The following is a 13,882-nucleotide window of genomic DNA, read 5'->3' as shown; positions in this document are numbered from 1 at the left end:
TTTTATGTTGAGAATAATAAAATATTAAAAAATAATAATAAAATTATCGTTAGAATTAACGAAATTACTAAAAAATTACAGAAACAATGCTAAAACCGAATACAGTTTATATTGTACGGCAACTCTACTTCTGCAAAGTACCATGTCGACGTTTATTTTTGTCGCAGTTCAAAATTTCAATTCACGTGAGAAGCGGAACAGGAGGTAGCTTCTGAGGTGAAGTGTATGTGTGAAGTGAAAAGAACACGCCGTGAGTTCCAGAACATACCCGTATGTTTTTCCATATAAAATAAAATCTTTTTTGAAATAAAAAAGGAACATGATGATATGTTGTTATTGCGTATAAATTGTTTAAAATCACAAAATAAACATGAAACGCCATTAAAAACAAATTTTAAATAGATACTAAGGTTTGTCTTGATTTTTTGCAACGGAATTTCTTGCTTGACACAAACAGCTGATTCGAAGTAAGGCCGAAGAATATAGGGTTACCAAATGTTCCCCTTAAATCAATCAACAAATTAATGATATTACAGAGTTTTTCATACATATCGGGCATGTTCTGGCATTCACTTCAACGGCAGAAGTGTATCGAACACATGCCGAGGTGTTCTGTAACACACTTTACACCCATTTGAGGTGTATTCTTTACACTTACATTTTCATAGTGAGAGTCGGGTGTATTCATGTTTTTCTATATGAAAGAAAATCTTTTTTGAAATAAAAGACGCACATGATGATAGATTGATATGTTATTATTGCGTATAATTTGTTTAAAATCACAAAAAGGACATGAAGCACCATTAAAAACAAAATTTAAATAGATACTAAGGTTTGTCTTGAATTTTCTTCAACTGAATTTCTTGCTTGACACAAACAGCTGATTTGAAGTAAGGCCGAAGAAGATAGGGTTACCAAATGTTCCCCTTAAATCAATCAACAAATTAATGATATTACAGAGTTTTTCATACATATATTTTATGTTGCGAATAATAAAATATTAAAAAATAATAATAAAGTTATCGTTAGAATTAACGAAATTACTAAAGAATTACAGAAACAATGTTAAAACCGAATACAGTTTATATTGTATGGCAACACTACTTCTGCAAAATACCATGTCGACGTTTATTTTTGTCGCAGTTCAAAATTTCGATTCACGTGAGAAGCAGAACAGGAGGTAGCTTCTGAGGTGAAGTGTATGTGTGAAGTGAAAAGAACACGCCGTGAGTTTCAGAACATACCCGTATATTTTATGTTGCGAATAATAAAATATTTAAAAAAAATAATAAAATTATTGTTAGAATTAACGAAATTACTATAAAATTACAGAAACAATGTTAAAAACGAATACAGTTTATATTGTATGGCAACACTACTTCTGCAAAGAACCATGTCGACGTTTATTTTTGTCGAAGTTCAAAATTTCAATTCACGTGAGAAGCAGAACAGGAGGTAGCTTCTGAAGTGAAGTGAAAAGAACACGCCGTGAGTTGCAGAACATACCCGTATCGAGCAAATCGGAGCTCTGATTTTGAGTCTAAAATTAAGAAATTCCATTTAATGTTCAATGTTCAATTCCGGCCAATAAAAAGGCGGATATAGGTACTTTGAATGTTGGAATAACTGCAAAAACATATTTTGACAAATTCGCGTATATAATCGCGTTTTTCTTCGATTTTATTTTAAATACATTCATGCTTGTGTTATCATATTCGCGAATCTGTGTGAAAATAGGTCAAAAATATATCGATATGCGAATAATATGCGTATTTTATCCAAAATCGATTGTGGAGGCACATCCGCGGTTCTTCACCGATCCTTTTAAAATAGGTGCCATTGTGTGTATTTTCAGAGGAGATCACTGAAATCGGATGCGCATAAAAATCGTATGCACGTTGCGTCATTTTTAGCCATTTTTAGAGTTTTTGCATAGAAAAGTGCATCGAGCGGCACACTTTTGCCGCTAAATGAAACATCGAAAAATTCATAATTATTGGAAGAGATTGATTCGATTTACACGAAAACCGCATGCGCAACAACTGATTTCCACGAAAACGCGAATTGCATGCTTTTCAATATTGATCATTTTTATGTATTGTAAGTGCAATATGTTTAATCATTTTTAACGTCGAAAGTCTTATCAGATGAATCTACAGATATTTAACAATCATGCAAAAGAATTTGCAGAAGAAAGCGTCATATATTTTAGAAGATTAAGGCAAAACCATATTCCCTTAACCGCACTAAAAAATTGAAAGTTCGAAAAAAGTTCTGTCTTAATTAAAAAATTAATTTATTTTATTTTCAGATATCCTTATGCTTCTTTTTGTTTCTTTCGCGAATATTGTACCGTATTTCAATGTGATTTGACAAGTATGCAAAGAAAACAAATGTGTTTATTCATTTGTGAAGAAATTCGCGAATTACAACAAAAAGGAATCCATTTAATATACATATATTTGAAATACAAGATTTAAAACCGCTATAACTTTTGTGCGCAGCATCCGAATTTGTGAACGCGAACAGATTTCGAATCAGCATATTTTTCTTAACCTATGTACCAAAAATCATAAATGTGATCGCAAAAAAATTTTTCAAATTTTTTTAATGAAATTTTAAAAGAATTTTGTAATTTCCCATATAAACTGTTAGAAAAATTCTCAAGAAAAAAAGTAAGTATAACGAAAACGAGTATTCTCCTTAACAAAAAGCATCTAAACATTCGGTTTCTTGCTTATAAAAAAAAATCGCTCTTAAAAAGTAGGGTTACATATGATAAATTTGCCAATTTTATATTTAGAAAGTAATACAGGCTTCTTTTAAACATGTGATCATATTCGGCGAAATGTTTACCACTGTATGGAGGTGAGGAAAATCATGAATACCAGTAAAAGCCAAATAATGTGCATTTGCATAGTTTAATTAATCATATTCAGGTTATCTTAAGAAACATTAAAATCATAGAAATAAGACCAATCATGCCGCGGATCGTTGTGAATTTTTACTGAGTAGCAAAAAAGAGGCCCTGAATACCATATACTTTTTTCGACTTAAATGCACTTTACTGCAACTCTCAGGTCAGGTTGCAAAAATGATAGTGAATGATCTGCGATATAATAACAGGACTGCGATAACAAGCCAAGTTTTGTTACATATTTTGCCATGTTGCTAATTATAGTGAGTTTTTCAAAAATATCTGAGATCTGACTTTGAACTAAACTTATACTCTGGATTTTGTCTATTTGTTATGGTAGGAAATTTAAGATCTATTAATATTTGCTTGTGAACTTATTAGCTTTTGTATATCATGTAGTCCGGCCAATGACGGTTTCGATTTAAAACAATAAAGAAAAAATGGAAACAAATGCACTTTACGGACATATCTCAGAACATTTTGTAATTTTTACGATAGGTAGCACATCTGATGTTGATTACAACATACATTTTTTCGGGGGGAAATCAGTTCTTCCAGACATATGAGGTCACAAATTTTTACTGCAGATAGTCATTTTGATACTGATAATAACCCCTTTGTATGTAAAGAACTTCGTACTTCCGGATATATGGGGTTCCAAAATTCAAGGATTTTTATTTGATTGCCTTAAGGGACTCAAGTAAGACTGTTCTGGTTCAGCAGAGGTATGTATATTGTACCTGATTAAATAAAAATGTCACTATTATGAGAGGAAGTCCATACATATTGAGAAATAGGGTTTTGGAAAAAAAATCGACTGGGTTGGGGATTTAGTCATAGAGATTATTAAATATTCTTTTAATTTTATCATGCCTAACTATTTTTAATTCTGCTCGCGTAGGCAAATTTTCCATCTGTCAACAGCAGAAAGCCTTAAACCACAGGACGAAGGCCGGCTAACATGGAACATAAGCCCAACGTTCCATCTGTTTTAAGGGAACCCCCCCCCCCCCATTCTCGATTTTATTTTTTCAAGATTTTCAATGGGCTGGTAAATCAATACCAATGCTTGTTAAGGTTTGTAACTTTGCACATATATAATTGAAGATTTAAAAGAGAAGAAAAATAATTTACAAAAAAATTTTGTTATTGTTTTGTTGTTGTTTTTTGTAATTAAAGAAAAGTCCTTATTTTTGATGGCGGGCATGATAACTCCTCACTGGAACATCGGAATCCGAAAATTCCAACGGTGTTAGAAAGAGTACATGTCTGAAAAAATTGACTTCGCTCTAAAATTAACAAAATGGCGGACATTTGAAAAAATATTTTTGAAAAATCGCCGATTTTTTACCAAAAACCAAGTTAAAAAATAAGGAAGATCTTCACCGATTGGCTTTATCCTAGTTCATACGAGAGCTATACACTCCCAGAGAAACGTTGTAAAATTTGGAACCGATTGGATTATTAGTTTTTGAGTTATCGTGCCCGCCATTCGCAAAAAAATGTTTAGAGAAAAACGCGTTTAAAGTTTGAGAAGCCCTTCAGCCGTCACTTGATGCTGACACAATAAATCGGATATATCTTCAACAGTTTTTGAGATTTTCACTTGAAATTTTGTAGAGACTTTCTTTAATCAGTGTAGAATCGAATTATATCAACAAAAATTTTGACCCCGAGAATGGGGGGGGGTCCCCTTAAATACCCAGCCGAAGACCGTCTACTCAGAAAAATATTAAAAGAAAATTTTGCACACATTTCGGAGTGATATTCTTAAAGATATTTAACAAAATGTGGAGGTATTTTTGAAACTTTGGAGCCCCATATTGGAAGAAAAGTGTCCGTAATGTGAATTTGTTCCTTTTTTTCTTTGTTGTTTTAAATCTAAACCGTCATCGATATACAAAAGCTAATAAGTTCACAAGCATATATTAATAAATATTTAATTTCCTACCATAACAAATAAAAAATCAAGGGCATAAGTTCATGGTCTAATCTTAAATAGTGTTGACAATTTTACTATAAGTAGTAACATGCAAAACTAACCGCGACGGGGTCCTAAACTTGGCTTGTTATTAAAATATTTCTATCCGTAACGCAGTCCTACCAAAGGGGTTGGTTACTATATCACAGATCATTCACTATAATTTTTGCAACTTGGAACCAAAAGTACTCTCCTCGGCCGCATTAGCCCCTGCGGAACTATATGCACAGCATCACTTTAATCTTGACCATTGTTTACCTCCAACTTATCTTTCGATGTCAACAACATCAGCAATCATGAAAATTCTTGCGATTTAGATTTTTTTGTTTTTGTTGTTTTTTATTTACGATCACTTATTAAAAAATAATAGTCTGAATTTGTACACCTTGCAGCATCCATACAATAACGTTGAATTCTGCAGCTTGGAAAGTGACAAAATTGTTGTTGTTGTTGCATACTTCGTCCAAGTAATAACACACAAGGCAACAAAAAGCAAAGTGTTTACAAACGGCGACCGCGACGACCACCCTTTCTGCGGGTAGAATCGGAAGGAATGGGGGTAACATCTTCGATGCGGCCAATCTTCATGGAAGAACGGGCCAAAGCACGGAGAGCAGATTGGGCACCGGGTCCGGGAGTTTTGGTCTTGTTGCCACCGGTGGCACGCAATTTGATGTGCAAAGCGGTGATGCCCAAAGTCTTGCATTTTTCAGCGACATCCTATGGGAAAGAAGTAGAAACACAATCATTAGACGTCCTAATCGTTTTGTAGTCTTAAAGCTTTACTTACTTGAGCAGCCAACATAGCAGCGTAGGGAGAAGCTTCATCACGATCAGCCTTTACCTTCATGCCACCAGTGACACGGGCAATGGTTTCACGGCCAGACAAGTCAGTGACATGGACGAAGGTATCGTTGAAACTGGCATAAATGTGAGCAACGCCGAAAACAAATTCACCATCACGCACTTGGGGGCCCAAAGAAACTTGGACTTCTTCTTTTTGAGCTTTAGCCTTTCTGGGAGCCATTGTGTCTTAGCAACTGCAAATAGTCAACAACAACAAAGAAACATTACATTAGTATTTTCTTCACACATTCAATATATCGTATTGAAAATAATTCATTTATTTAACACAAATTTGTGAATTTCATTTTTCAATATTCGCTATCTTTCATTTAATGTCACACAAACACAATGTTTACATCCTGGAATTGGCAGTATTTCATACATCATTCACTTCCAATCAAATTGTGGCCTTTTCTATTCACAAACATCCAGCGTATATTTTCTTTTTTCGCAATATTTCCAATTGTTTAACATTTTGTTGTTTATTCTTTACACTTGGGTATATAAATTTATTAATAAAATTCACAAATTCTATGAAAATTTTATAATTTTTTTTCGCACCTTTATAAAAAACAATCCAATTGCGTGAACCGGATATTAGAAAAGAAAGTATAGCAGTTTTCGGCTGTCAAAAATGTCAAACTGCTGGAACAATTTTTATGAAAATGTCAAAACTGCATGAATTTATTAGGGCGTTGCTACACAACGTGTAGTGTTGTATGGGTAGTTCAGATGGCGCCAAAACGCAATAGTTAAAAATAAAGGTTGTTCACATGAGTTGCTTTTTATATAAAAATATATATTTTTTTTTTAATTATAAAAATATGATTTACCAATTATCACAAGTAAACCTTAAAATAACCTATAGGTGGTAAAATGTTGGCGATTTAAAAATATTTGTTAATCCAGCAGAACTAAATTTCCAGTTTTATGGGTACCCAATTTTCCTGTTGGGTCATGTTTATTTTTAAAAAACGTAATTTGTCATATTAGAGTATTACGTTGGAATCATGATGCAATAATAAAGTGATATATCAAAACAGAAACCTTTGTTTTTTGTCTCGATCATCTGTTAAAATTTTCCTTAGTCTGCTTTTCTACAGGCAGATTTTTATTGGGCAAATTTTTTGTTTTCTCTTTTGAAATTTTCGCTTGCTTTTCCATTAGCAAATTTTTCTTTGCCAAATTTGCGAATCAAAATACAAAAGAAAGAAACTAAAAGTCAAAAGTGTTTGCATTTTAAAGATTTTTTTAATATTTTATTTATTTTTTATATATTTTATTATATAAATTGCAAAAATTAAAAATTAAATTTCACTTGCACAAATGAAAGCAACAGGTTTGTAAACAAAAGCCGGCTGTGTGTCAGTAAAGCGAATGGGTTCAAAAGGAAATGTCAACAAAATTGTTTTCAACGAACAGAGCAAAGCAGAATTTGCGTGTACGGCAAATTCTGAACAGGCAAATTTTTGTTTTTCTTCCTCGCACCCCTCTCGCCTACAAACTCAGTATTTGCCAAATAAAAATTCGCCTGTGGAAAAGCAGACTTATAATATTTCACACGGTTGACAACATTGCACATCGAATTCAAGTACAAATTACGCAATTTGACAATTATTCAAGACATCAGCTGCTCATGTTTGTTTTTACCTTTTATAATATTACCATGAACAATGTGAACAAGTCTTGCATAGAAACGGGGTTTTTTTGAAGAGTTGTTTGTTTTTCCTTTGACTATCTTCCGGTCATATATTGTTGGCCAAATTAATTACAAGTTTTAAATGTATGTTTTAATGACAGATGTGCCATTTTGAGTATGGTGTTGTCGTTTTTGGATTTTATCTCAAAGCCAAATATGTAGATCTTATTACTGAAAATTAATGTTTCGAGTAGTTCACCTGATAATCAGTACGTATTAATTGAAAGTCGAAAAATGTTCCTTTCCATTCCATCCATTTTTAACACACTGAAACTCACAACTGAAAGCACCAATCAGAAAACTGCAACATAATTTTTTTTACTGCGAAATGTCACCCTTCCAAAGAGCATAAATCTGATATTTTTGATTGATACTTTACGAGAAATCTATTAGTACAGCCATGGCATGATTACAAAAGGTAGTCTCATGCAGACATACGATTCCAATTTTTTTCATAATTTTACTTTTGACAACATTCAGCTTTCAAAATTTAAATGAAAATATCCTCCTTCGAAATGTACGCACGAAAAAATATGCAATTTGGCATGCATAAAATTGTATGGAATTTATTTTTCAAACAATTTGAAATTGATACATGTATTCCAAATTAAAAAGTGTTGCCATTATTAATTTCTCACAACCATCTTCCGAAAAAATAATGGATTTCTTTTTCCTAATATCAAAATATAGCTAGAGGTTTTCTTTAACCATCACAAGCTTTCAGATTTTGGCGGTCTCGATTGGTTCAAGATTTTAGAGCTGCACAGTGTAGTTAAAGGCATACAAGGTAGGTCAGCTTGAGTTGAATAACATAAAAGCAACTATGTAGTTGGTGGTTTCTTCTGTCAAGAAATGGTTGTGTTTATTTAACATTTTTTCCATACATAACTAAAAAATTAATAAAATATTATGATTTCTTTCCAAAATCCAGTAGGGAATATCCATAACAAAGTAATTATTTCCAGAAGGACGCTTTAAAAACATCATTTTCATTTCAATTAAATTTGAATATATTTCAAATTATTTGACCATGACATAATTAGTCTGCTTTTCCACAGGCAAATTTTTATTTAGCAAATACTGAGTTTGTTGGCGAGTGGGGTGCGAGGAAGAAGAACAAAAATTTGCCTGTTCAGAATTTGCCGTACACGCAAATTCTGATTAGCTCTGTTCGTTGAAAACAATTTTGTTGACATTTCCTTTTGAACCTATTCGCTTTACTAACACACAGCCGGCTTTTGTTTACAAACCTGTCGCTTTCATTTCTGCAAGTGAAATTTAATTTTTAATTTTTGCAATTTATATAATAAAATATTTAAAAAATAAATAAAATATTAAAAAAAAATCTTTAAAATGCAAATACTTTTGACTTTTTTTCTTTCTTTTGTATTTTGATTCGCAAATTTGGCAAAGAAAAATTTGCTAATTGAAAAGCAAGCGAAAATTTCAAAAGAGAAAACAAAAAATTTGCCAAATAAAAATCTGGCTGTGTAAAAGCAGACTTACAGAAGGTAGTCTCTTTTGAGAAATTGATAATGGCCACCCTTTTTATTTTGGAATTTATATATAAATTTCCGTGGCATAACTATACAAGGTAGTTTCATTTGAGGAATTGATAATGACAACAATTTTTAATATCGAATTCATATATTAATTTCAAATAAAATGAAAAGAAATTCCATACAATTTTATGTATGTTGATTGGCATGTTTTCAACAAATTAAAAAAATATATATTTTTTCTAAAGAGATTTAACCATGGTTGTTACATCCTATACTTATACGTTTTAGAGGCAGTGAACTTCAACATATTTATAAATATAAATTATTTAAAAATTTTTGACAGTGAACACATAATTTGCGTACTTTTCGAAGGAAGACATTTTCATTTAAATTTTGAAAGCTGAATAGTCAGTACATGGCACAATGAATAGGTAGTCCCTTGATGCAATAATAAGGTGATGTATGACAACAACAACCTTTGTTTTTGTCTCGAGTATCTGTCAATTTTTTCCATATAATATTTTAAATGGTTGGCAACACTGCACAACGAATTCAAGTAGAATTTACCCACGTTGACAGTTAATCAAGACATCAGCTGCGCTAAATGGACTATCTATTCATTGTGCCATGATGCAATAATAAGGTGCTGTATCAAAAAAAAACCTCTGTTTTTGTCTCGATTATCTGTCAAAATTTTCAATATAATTTTTCAAACGGTTGGCAACACTGCACATCGAATTCAAGTAGAATTTACCCACTTTGACAGTTAATCAAGACCTCAGCTGCGCTAAATGGACTACATATTCATTGTGCCATGGGTAGTCCATTTAGCGCAGCTGATGCAATAAAGCATCAAATTTATGAATTTTGTAATAACTTCAGTTTTTTACAACGAAACAAAACAGAATTGCGGAGTACAAGTATGTCTGTACCTCCTTTTATTCCTCTCCTTGCCCATAAACTCAATTTACTTTACCACAAAAATTGCCCGTGTGACTACTGACTTATAAAGTTGAATTGATATTATTTCCGTCCTGAACCTAAAATATTCTACTAATTTACATTTTACTCGAAAGCCGTTCCCACCAAACTTCAACCAAATATATGAGAACACAAAACAAAATGGCTTTCTATTTTTAATCCTTTTACTCGAGAAATTTGGCTGAGTAAACAGGAATGCCTATTTCTGATTGATTTTTTGTTGATTTTGAAGTGTTGGCATTTTTACTAGATTTCCTTTCGAGAATATTTCGTATAATTTTGAACTCTGAGAGCGATTTTGAAAATTTTCCCTATTATTAGTTTTACTAAAAAAAGTACTGGAATAAATAATTATTAAAGGATTTTTCTTTTCGTTTCATTTTCGTCTCGGATTTCTCATCTTTTTATTTAATAGATTTAACCGATATGTGCACTGAGTAGCTGAAATGATTTTGTCTTTTTAAGGCCAACAATTCTCATTCTCTCTGTTTCAAAAAAAAAAAAAAATTGTTTTTTGATCTGATTCGAACCTACACTAAAACAACAATAACAAAAAAATTGTTAATTATTTTTCTTCCCTTTTAAATATATATATATATATATATATATATGTGCAAAGTTAATATTCTTAACAAGCACTGGTATTCATTTACCAGCCCATTGAAATTCTTGAAAATTTAAAATCCAGAATGGGGAGAGTTCCCTTAAGAGAAAACAAATAATAGGGATTTGAGAAATAAAAAAGCCATAATTATAAAATTCCATTAAAAAAATTTAGTTAAAATCAAATTTTTTTAGTTTACAGTACGTGGTAAATCGAGAGACCAAATCCTAGCTGTTTAGACTAGTATTTGAATAATATAAAGTTGATTTGTCAACTGATTAAGAAAATAAACTCTGCTTCAGCCTTTAATCCAGATTAAATGTTATATGTAAATTCACTTTAACAATCATTATATTTTTCATATATATATTTGTTGCTCAACTTTTTTGAATGTAAATGTATTTTAAAGAAATATTTCAGGAGATGTGATTAATTTTTTGGTGCAAAAGCAGGTTTGTATTTGTAATTATCTTGATTTACAGTACGTTTACATTTAAAGGGATTTCGTTACCCAGTGAGTTTCAATTGTCAATTCATTTGCATATATGCCAAATAAATCCTCATAAAGTAGGTTAAAGTTCTAATGTATACACCGTTTTAGCATAAAATTTCGGCCAAATCGAGAAATTGATTGAATTTAATATTGTCTGGTAAATCGAGGTAAACTCAGCTCCTTTACCATTGAGCACAAATCAACCTCGTCGTTGAAAACAATTATATACAAAAATGTTTGACAGTTTGGGAACAGATTTGCCTGTTATAGTATTGGATTTCGTTAACCCAGTGGGTTTAATTTGACAATTCCTTTGAATGCATGCCTAATAAATCCTTATAAAGTAGGTTAACCAAGTAAAAAGTTCTGATGTAAAAGCCGTTTTTGGTTTAGGTTAAAAACGCATATTATCGAGTTGGGAATATATTTAAAAAATTGATTCATTACACAAATCAGATATATTTTTCTTCCGAACATTGTCAATACATACATATTGAAACATCTGAATATATTATATGGTATTGGCATAACAAGCAGCAAGATGAAACAAATATTTTTGCACATTTTGGAACATTTTGTTATAGCCTACTTTTTATTATTGTCATGTCATGATTTGATTAAATATTTATAAAAGAAGATATCATTATAGATTTATTTAAATTTAATATTTTAGAAACAAAACGAATTATTGAAAGCACACATATTAATGCATTCAAATCAACATAGATTCCATTCATTGAGCGAAGTGAACTAGGTGAACTAAAGTAATTCGATAGACGAATGAACTGGAAATCGTTCCCATCGTTCATTTCACGGAGTTGTTCCATTGAACAAATTCTTTTCCGAACGACACAACTCTATTCGCTGATAATTGAACAAAGTTTTTATAAGGATAGCTCCCAACGACGCGACGGAAAATTTTAAATTTTTACTGTAGTCCTCACAATTATCAATTGAAATCCATACAAACAACAAAAGGATAATAGTTTTTAGTGGAAACCCATAAAATAACAACAAACAACATGTGAATATAACACGAAAATATCAAGTGAAAAAATGTAACATCTCTAAGGTCGTCCAACAAAAAAAATATTTTTTTCTTCTTTTCAAAGTCGACCAAGCAAATGAAAAGAAAATTGCAAAATATGTGAGAGTGTGTAACTATATCTGGGAAAATAGCAAGTGAGAATTTGTAAAAACAATTTCCATCAACAATTCAATTCCATTTTCAACAATATTAATTTCAAGTTAAAAAAATTTGGTAATGTAATATTAAGGTAAACGAAAAATAAGAAGAAGTGGCAGAGAAACAACCACAGCAAAAACAATTGAAAAACAATAAGAAGAAAGCAGAAAGAGAGAAGTGAAAAATATTTTGGTGAGAAATAAAAAGTGAAAAGAATTTAGAAAACAATAATGATGTTTGGGTGGGGGTGAGAATCGAAAAAGGAAAACACCAGCAATTTTGCGACATGTTAAGGCGAATTTGTTACAAGAAAATCAAACAAAGCGAATTAACTACGGCAACAACGGCATAAGCAAATTCAGGTGTTGGGGCCAAGTGTTATAGCAGCTGTTTTTGTTTTGTGTTTGTGTATGAGAGCGATTGTGTGTGCGCGTTCGTACGATTCCCCCAAAAACAACGAATACTCAAATACATAAAAAAAAACAAAAGAAACAATATAGACAAGAGTGAAGCTGGAGTTTTGTCACTTTGCCATTCTCTGTCGCGAGTTGATTGTGCGTTGCATTACTTCATTACTGTGTACAAATGGTCAGTGTGTGAGTGATGGTGTGTGTTTGTTGTTTGAAAACCACCTTTAAGAAGTCAATGCACTAACAATAACAAATAGCATCGACTGCGTCCACAGAGACCAACGATCGACGCCAGCGTCTACAGTGTAGCAGTAACAGAGCAGCGGCAACAACAAAACGCAAACACCGACCAACCTTAACACAAAAACAAGATTCTTTTGGTGTATTCTGCTGAGTGTGTTGTATTTCCATTTTGTTAGTGTGTCTTCTTGAAAGTACATTGTCGTGCATTTATTTGGAATTATCATTCTATTTTTTGATATTGTTGACAAAAAAATGTACAAGACAAAATACATAAATTCAATGTAATTGAGAATAAAAAGGAACAGAGAGATACACCAAGAACAGTGACAGTGTGAGAAAGAGAGGAGAGCGTTGACAATGAGTGAAAGTGAATGTACTTGTAAATAAATGTAAGTTGTCATTACACAGCCATCAGACTGGTTTGATGTGAGCGCGCACTCCCTGTTTAAATGTGTTTAGAACTCTAATGGAGTGGTTCTGTAGTAATCATCCAAAATATATTGTCCGTGTATAATTCCAAAAAATATATGAAGGAAAATGCAAAAGAGAACGTCATAATTTGTCATAAGCCTCATATTGGCCGATGTGAACCCTACTCGTCTTGTAATAACAAAGAGAATTTGAATACATTTACTTTTGAGTATCAGCAGCAAACAACAACAACAAATTGACCTTTTTATTACTGCCTGCCAAAAGCCCTTGCCGCCGCGCAGTTGTATGTTCGTCCGTTATTCAGTTTCTATAGGGAAAAGGCAAAAATAAACAAGCATCGGCAGTCGAAGAAGCAGCATCATCGTTTGGCAGAAGCAGCATCAAACAACAAAACATCTGTGGGGGGTAATAAAGTGAAACAAAAGACGAAAATCGTAAAAGGACTTGGCTGGTAGTGTTGTGTGGTGGAGAAGAACTACGAAAAGAAGAAGAAACAGAAAAGAAAAAAAGAAATATACAAGAAAACATTCATTCCCCCATTTTATTTGTTTCCATTGTGTCAAAAAACGGCAAAGCAAAGAAAAAAAG

At 32.1% G+C, this 13,882-nt stretch overlaps 1 protein-coding gene across 1 annotated transcript; it reads right to left on the bottom strand.

Moving 5' to 3' along the window:
* Positions 1–5,216: 5,216 nt before the first annotated feature.
* LOC133326713 (small ribosomal subunit protein uS11A) lies at positions 5,217–6,433 on the bottom strand. Its single transcript, XM_061535331.1, has 3 exons — positions 6,306–6,433; positions 5,689–5,938; positions 5,217–5,618 (listed from the first exon to the last, which is right to left on the bottom strand). Exons 2-3 carry the CDS (start codon positions 5,923–5,925, stop codon positions 5,400–5,402), a joined length of 456 nt encoding a protein of 151 aa, XP_061391315.1. The 5' UTR covers positions 5,926–5,938; positions 6,306–6,433; the 3' UTR covers positions 5,217–5,399.
* Positions 6,434–13,882: the final 7,449 nt, after the last annotated feature.

The sequence above is a fragment of the Musca vetustissima genome, unplaced genomic scaffold (assembly GCF_032173495.1).
Source record: "Musca vetustissima isolate MV318-11 ecotype Yass unplaced genomic scaffold, APGP_CSIRO_Mvet_v1 utg24930, whole genome shotgun sequence".
Classification (NCBI taxonomy): Eukaryota; Metazoa; Arthropoda; class Insecta; order Diptera; family Muscidae; genus Musca; species Musca vetustissima.
Note: the sequence above shows the minus strand (reverse complement) of the source record. Positions and strands in the feature narration are given on the sequence as shown.

Bases quoted from the DNA above. Each gene is read 5' to 3' on its own strand.
- LOC133326713 (XM_061535331.1), bottom strand. From the start codon at position 5,925: ATGGCTCCCAGAAAGGCTAAAGCTCAAAAAGAAGAAGTCCAAGTTTCT. The intron at 5,619-5,688 runs GTAAGTAAAGCT...TCTTTCCCATAG, and splicing joins CTGCTATGTTGGCTGCTCAA to GATGTCGCTGAAAAATGCAA.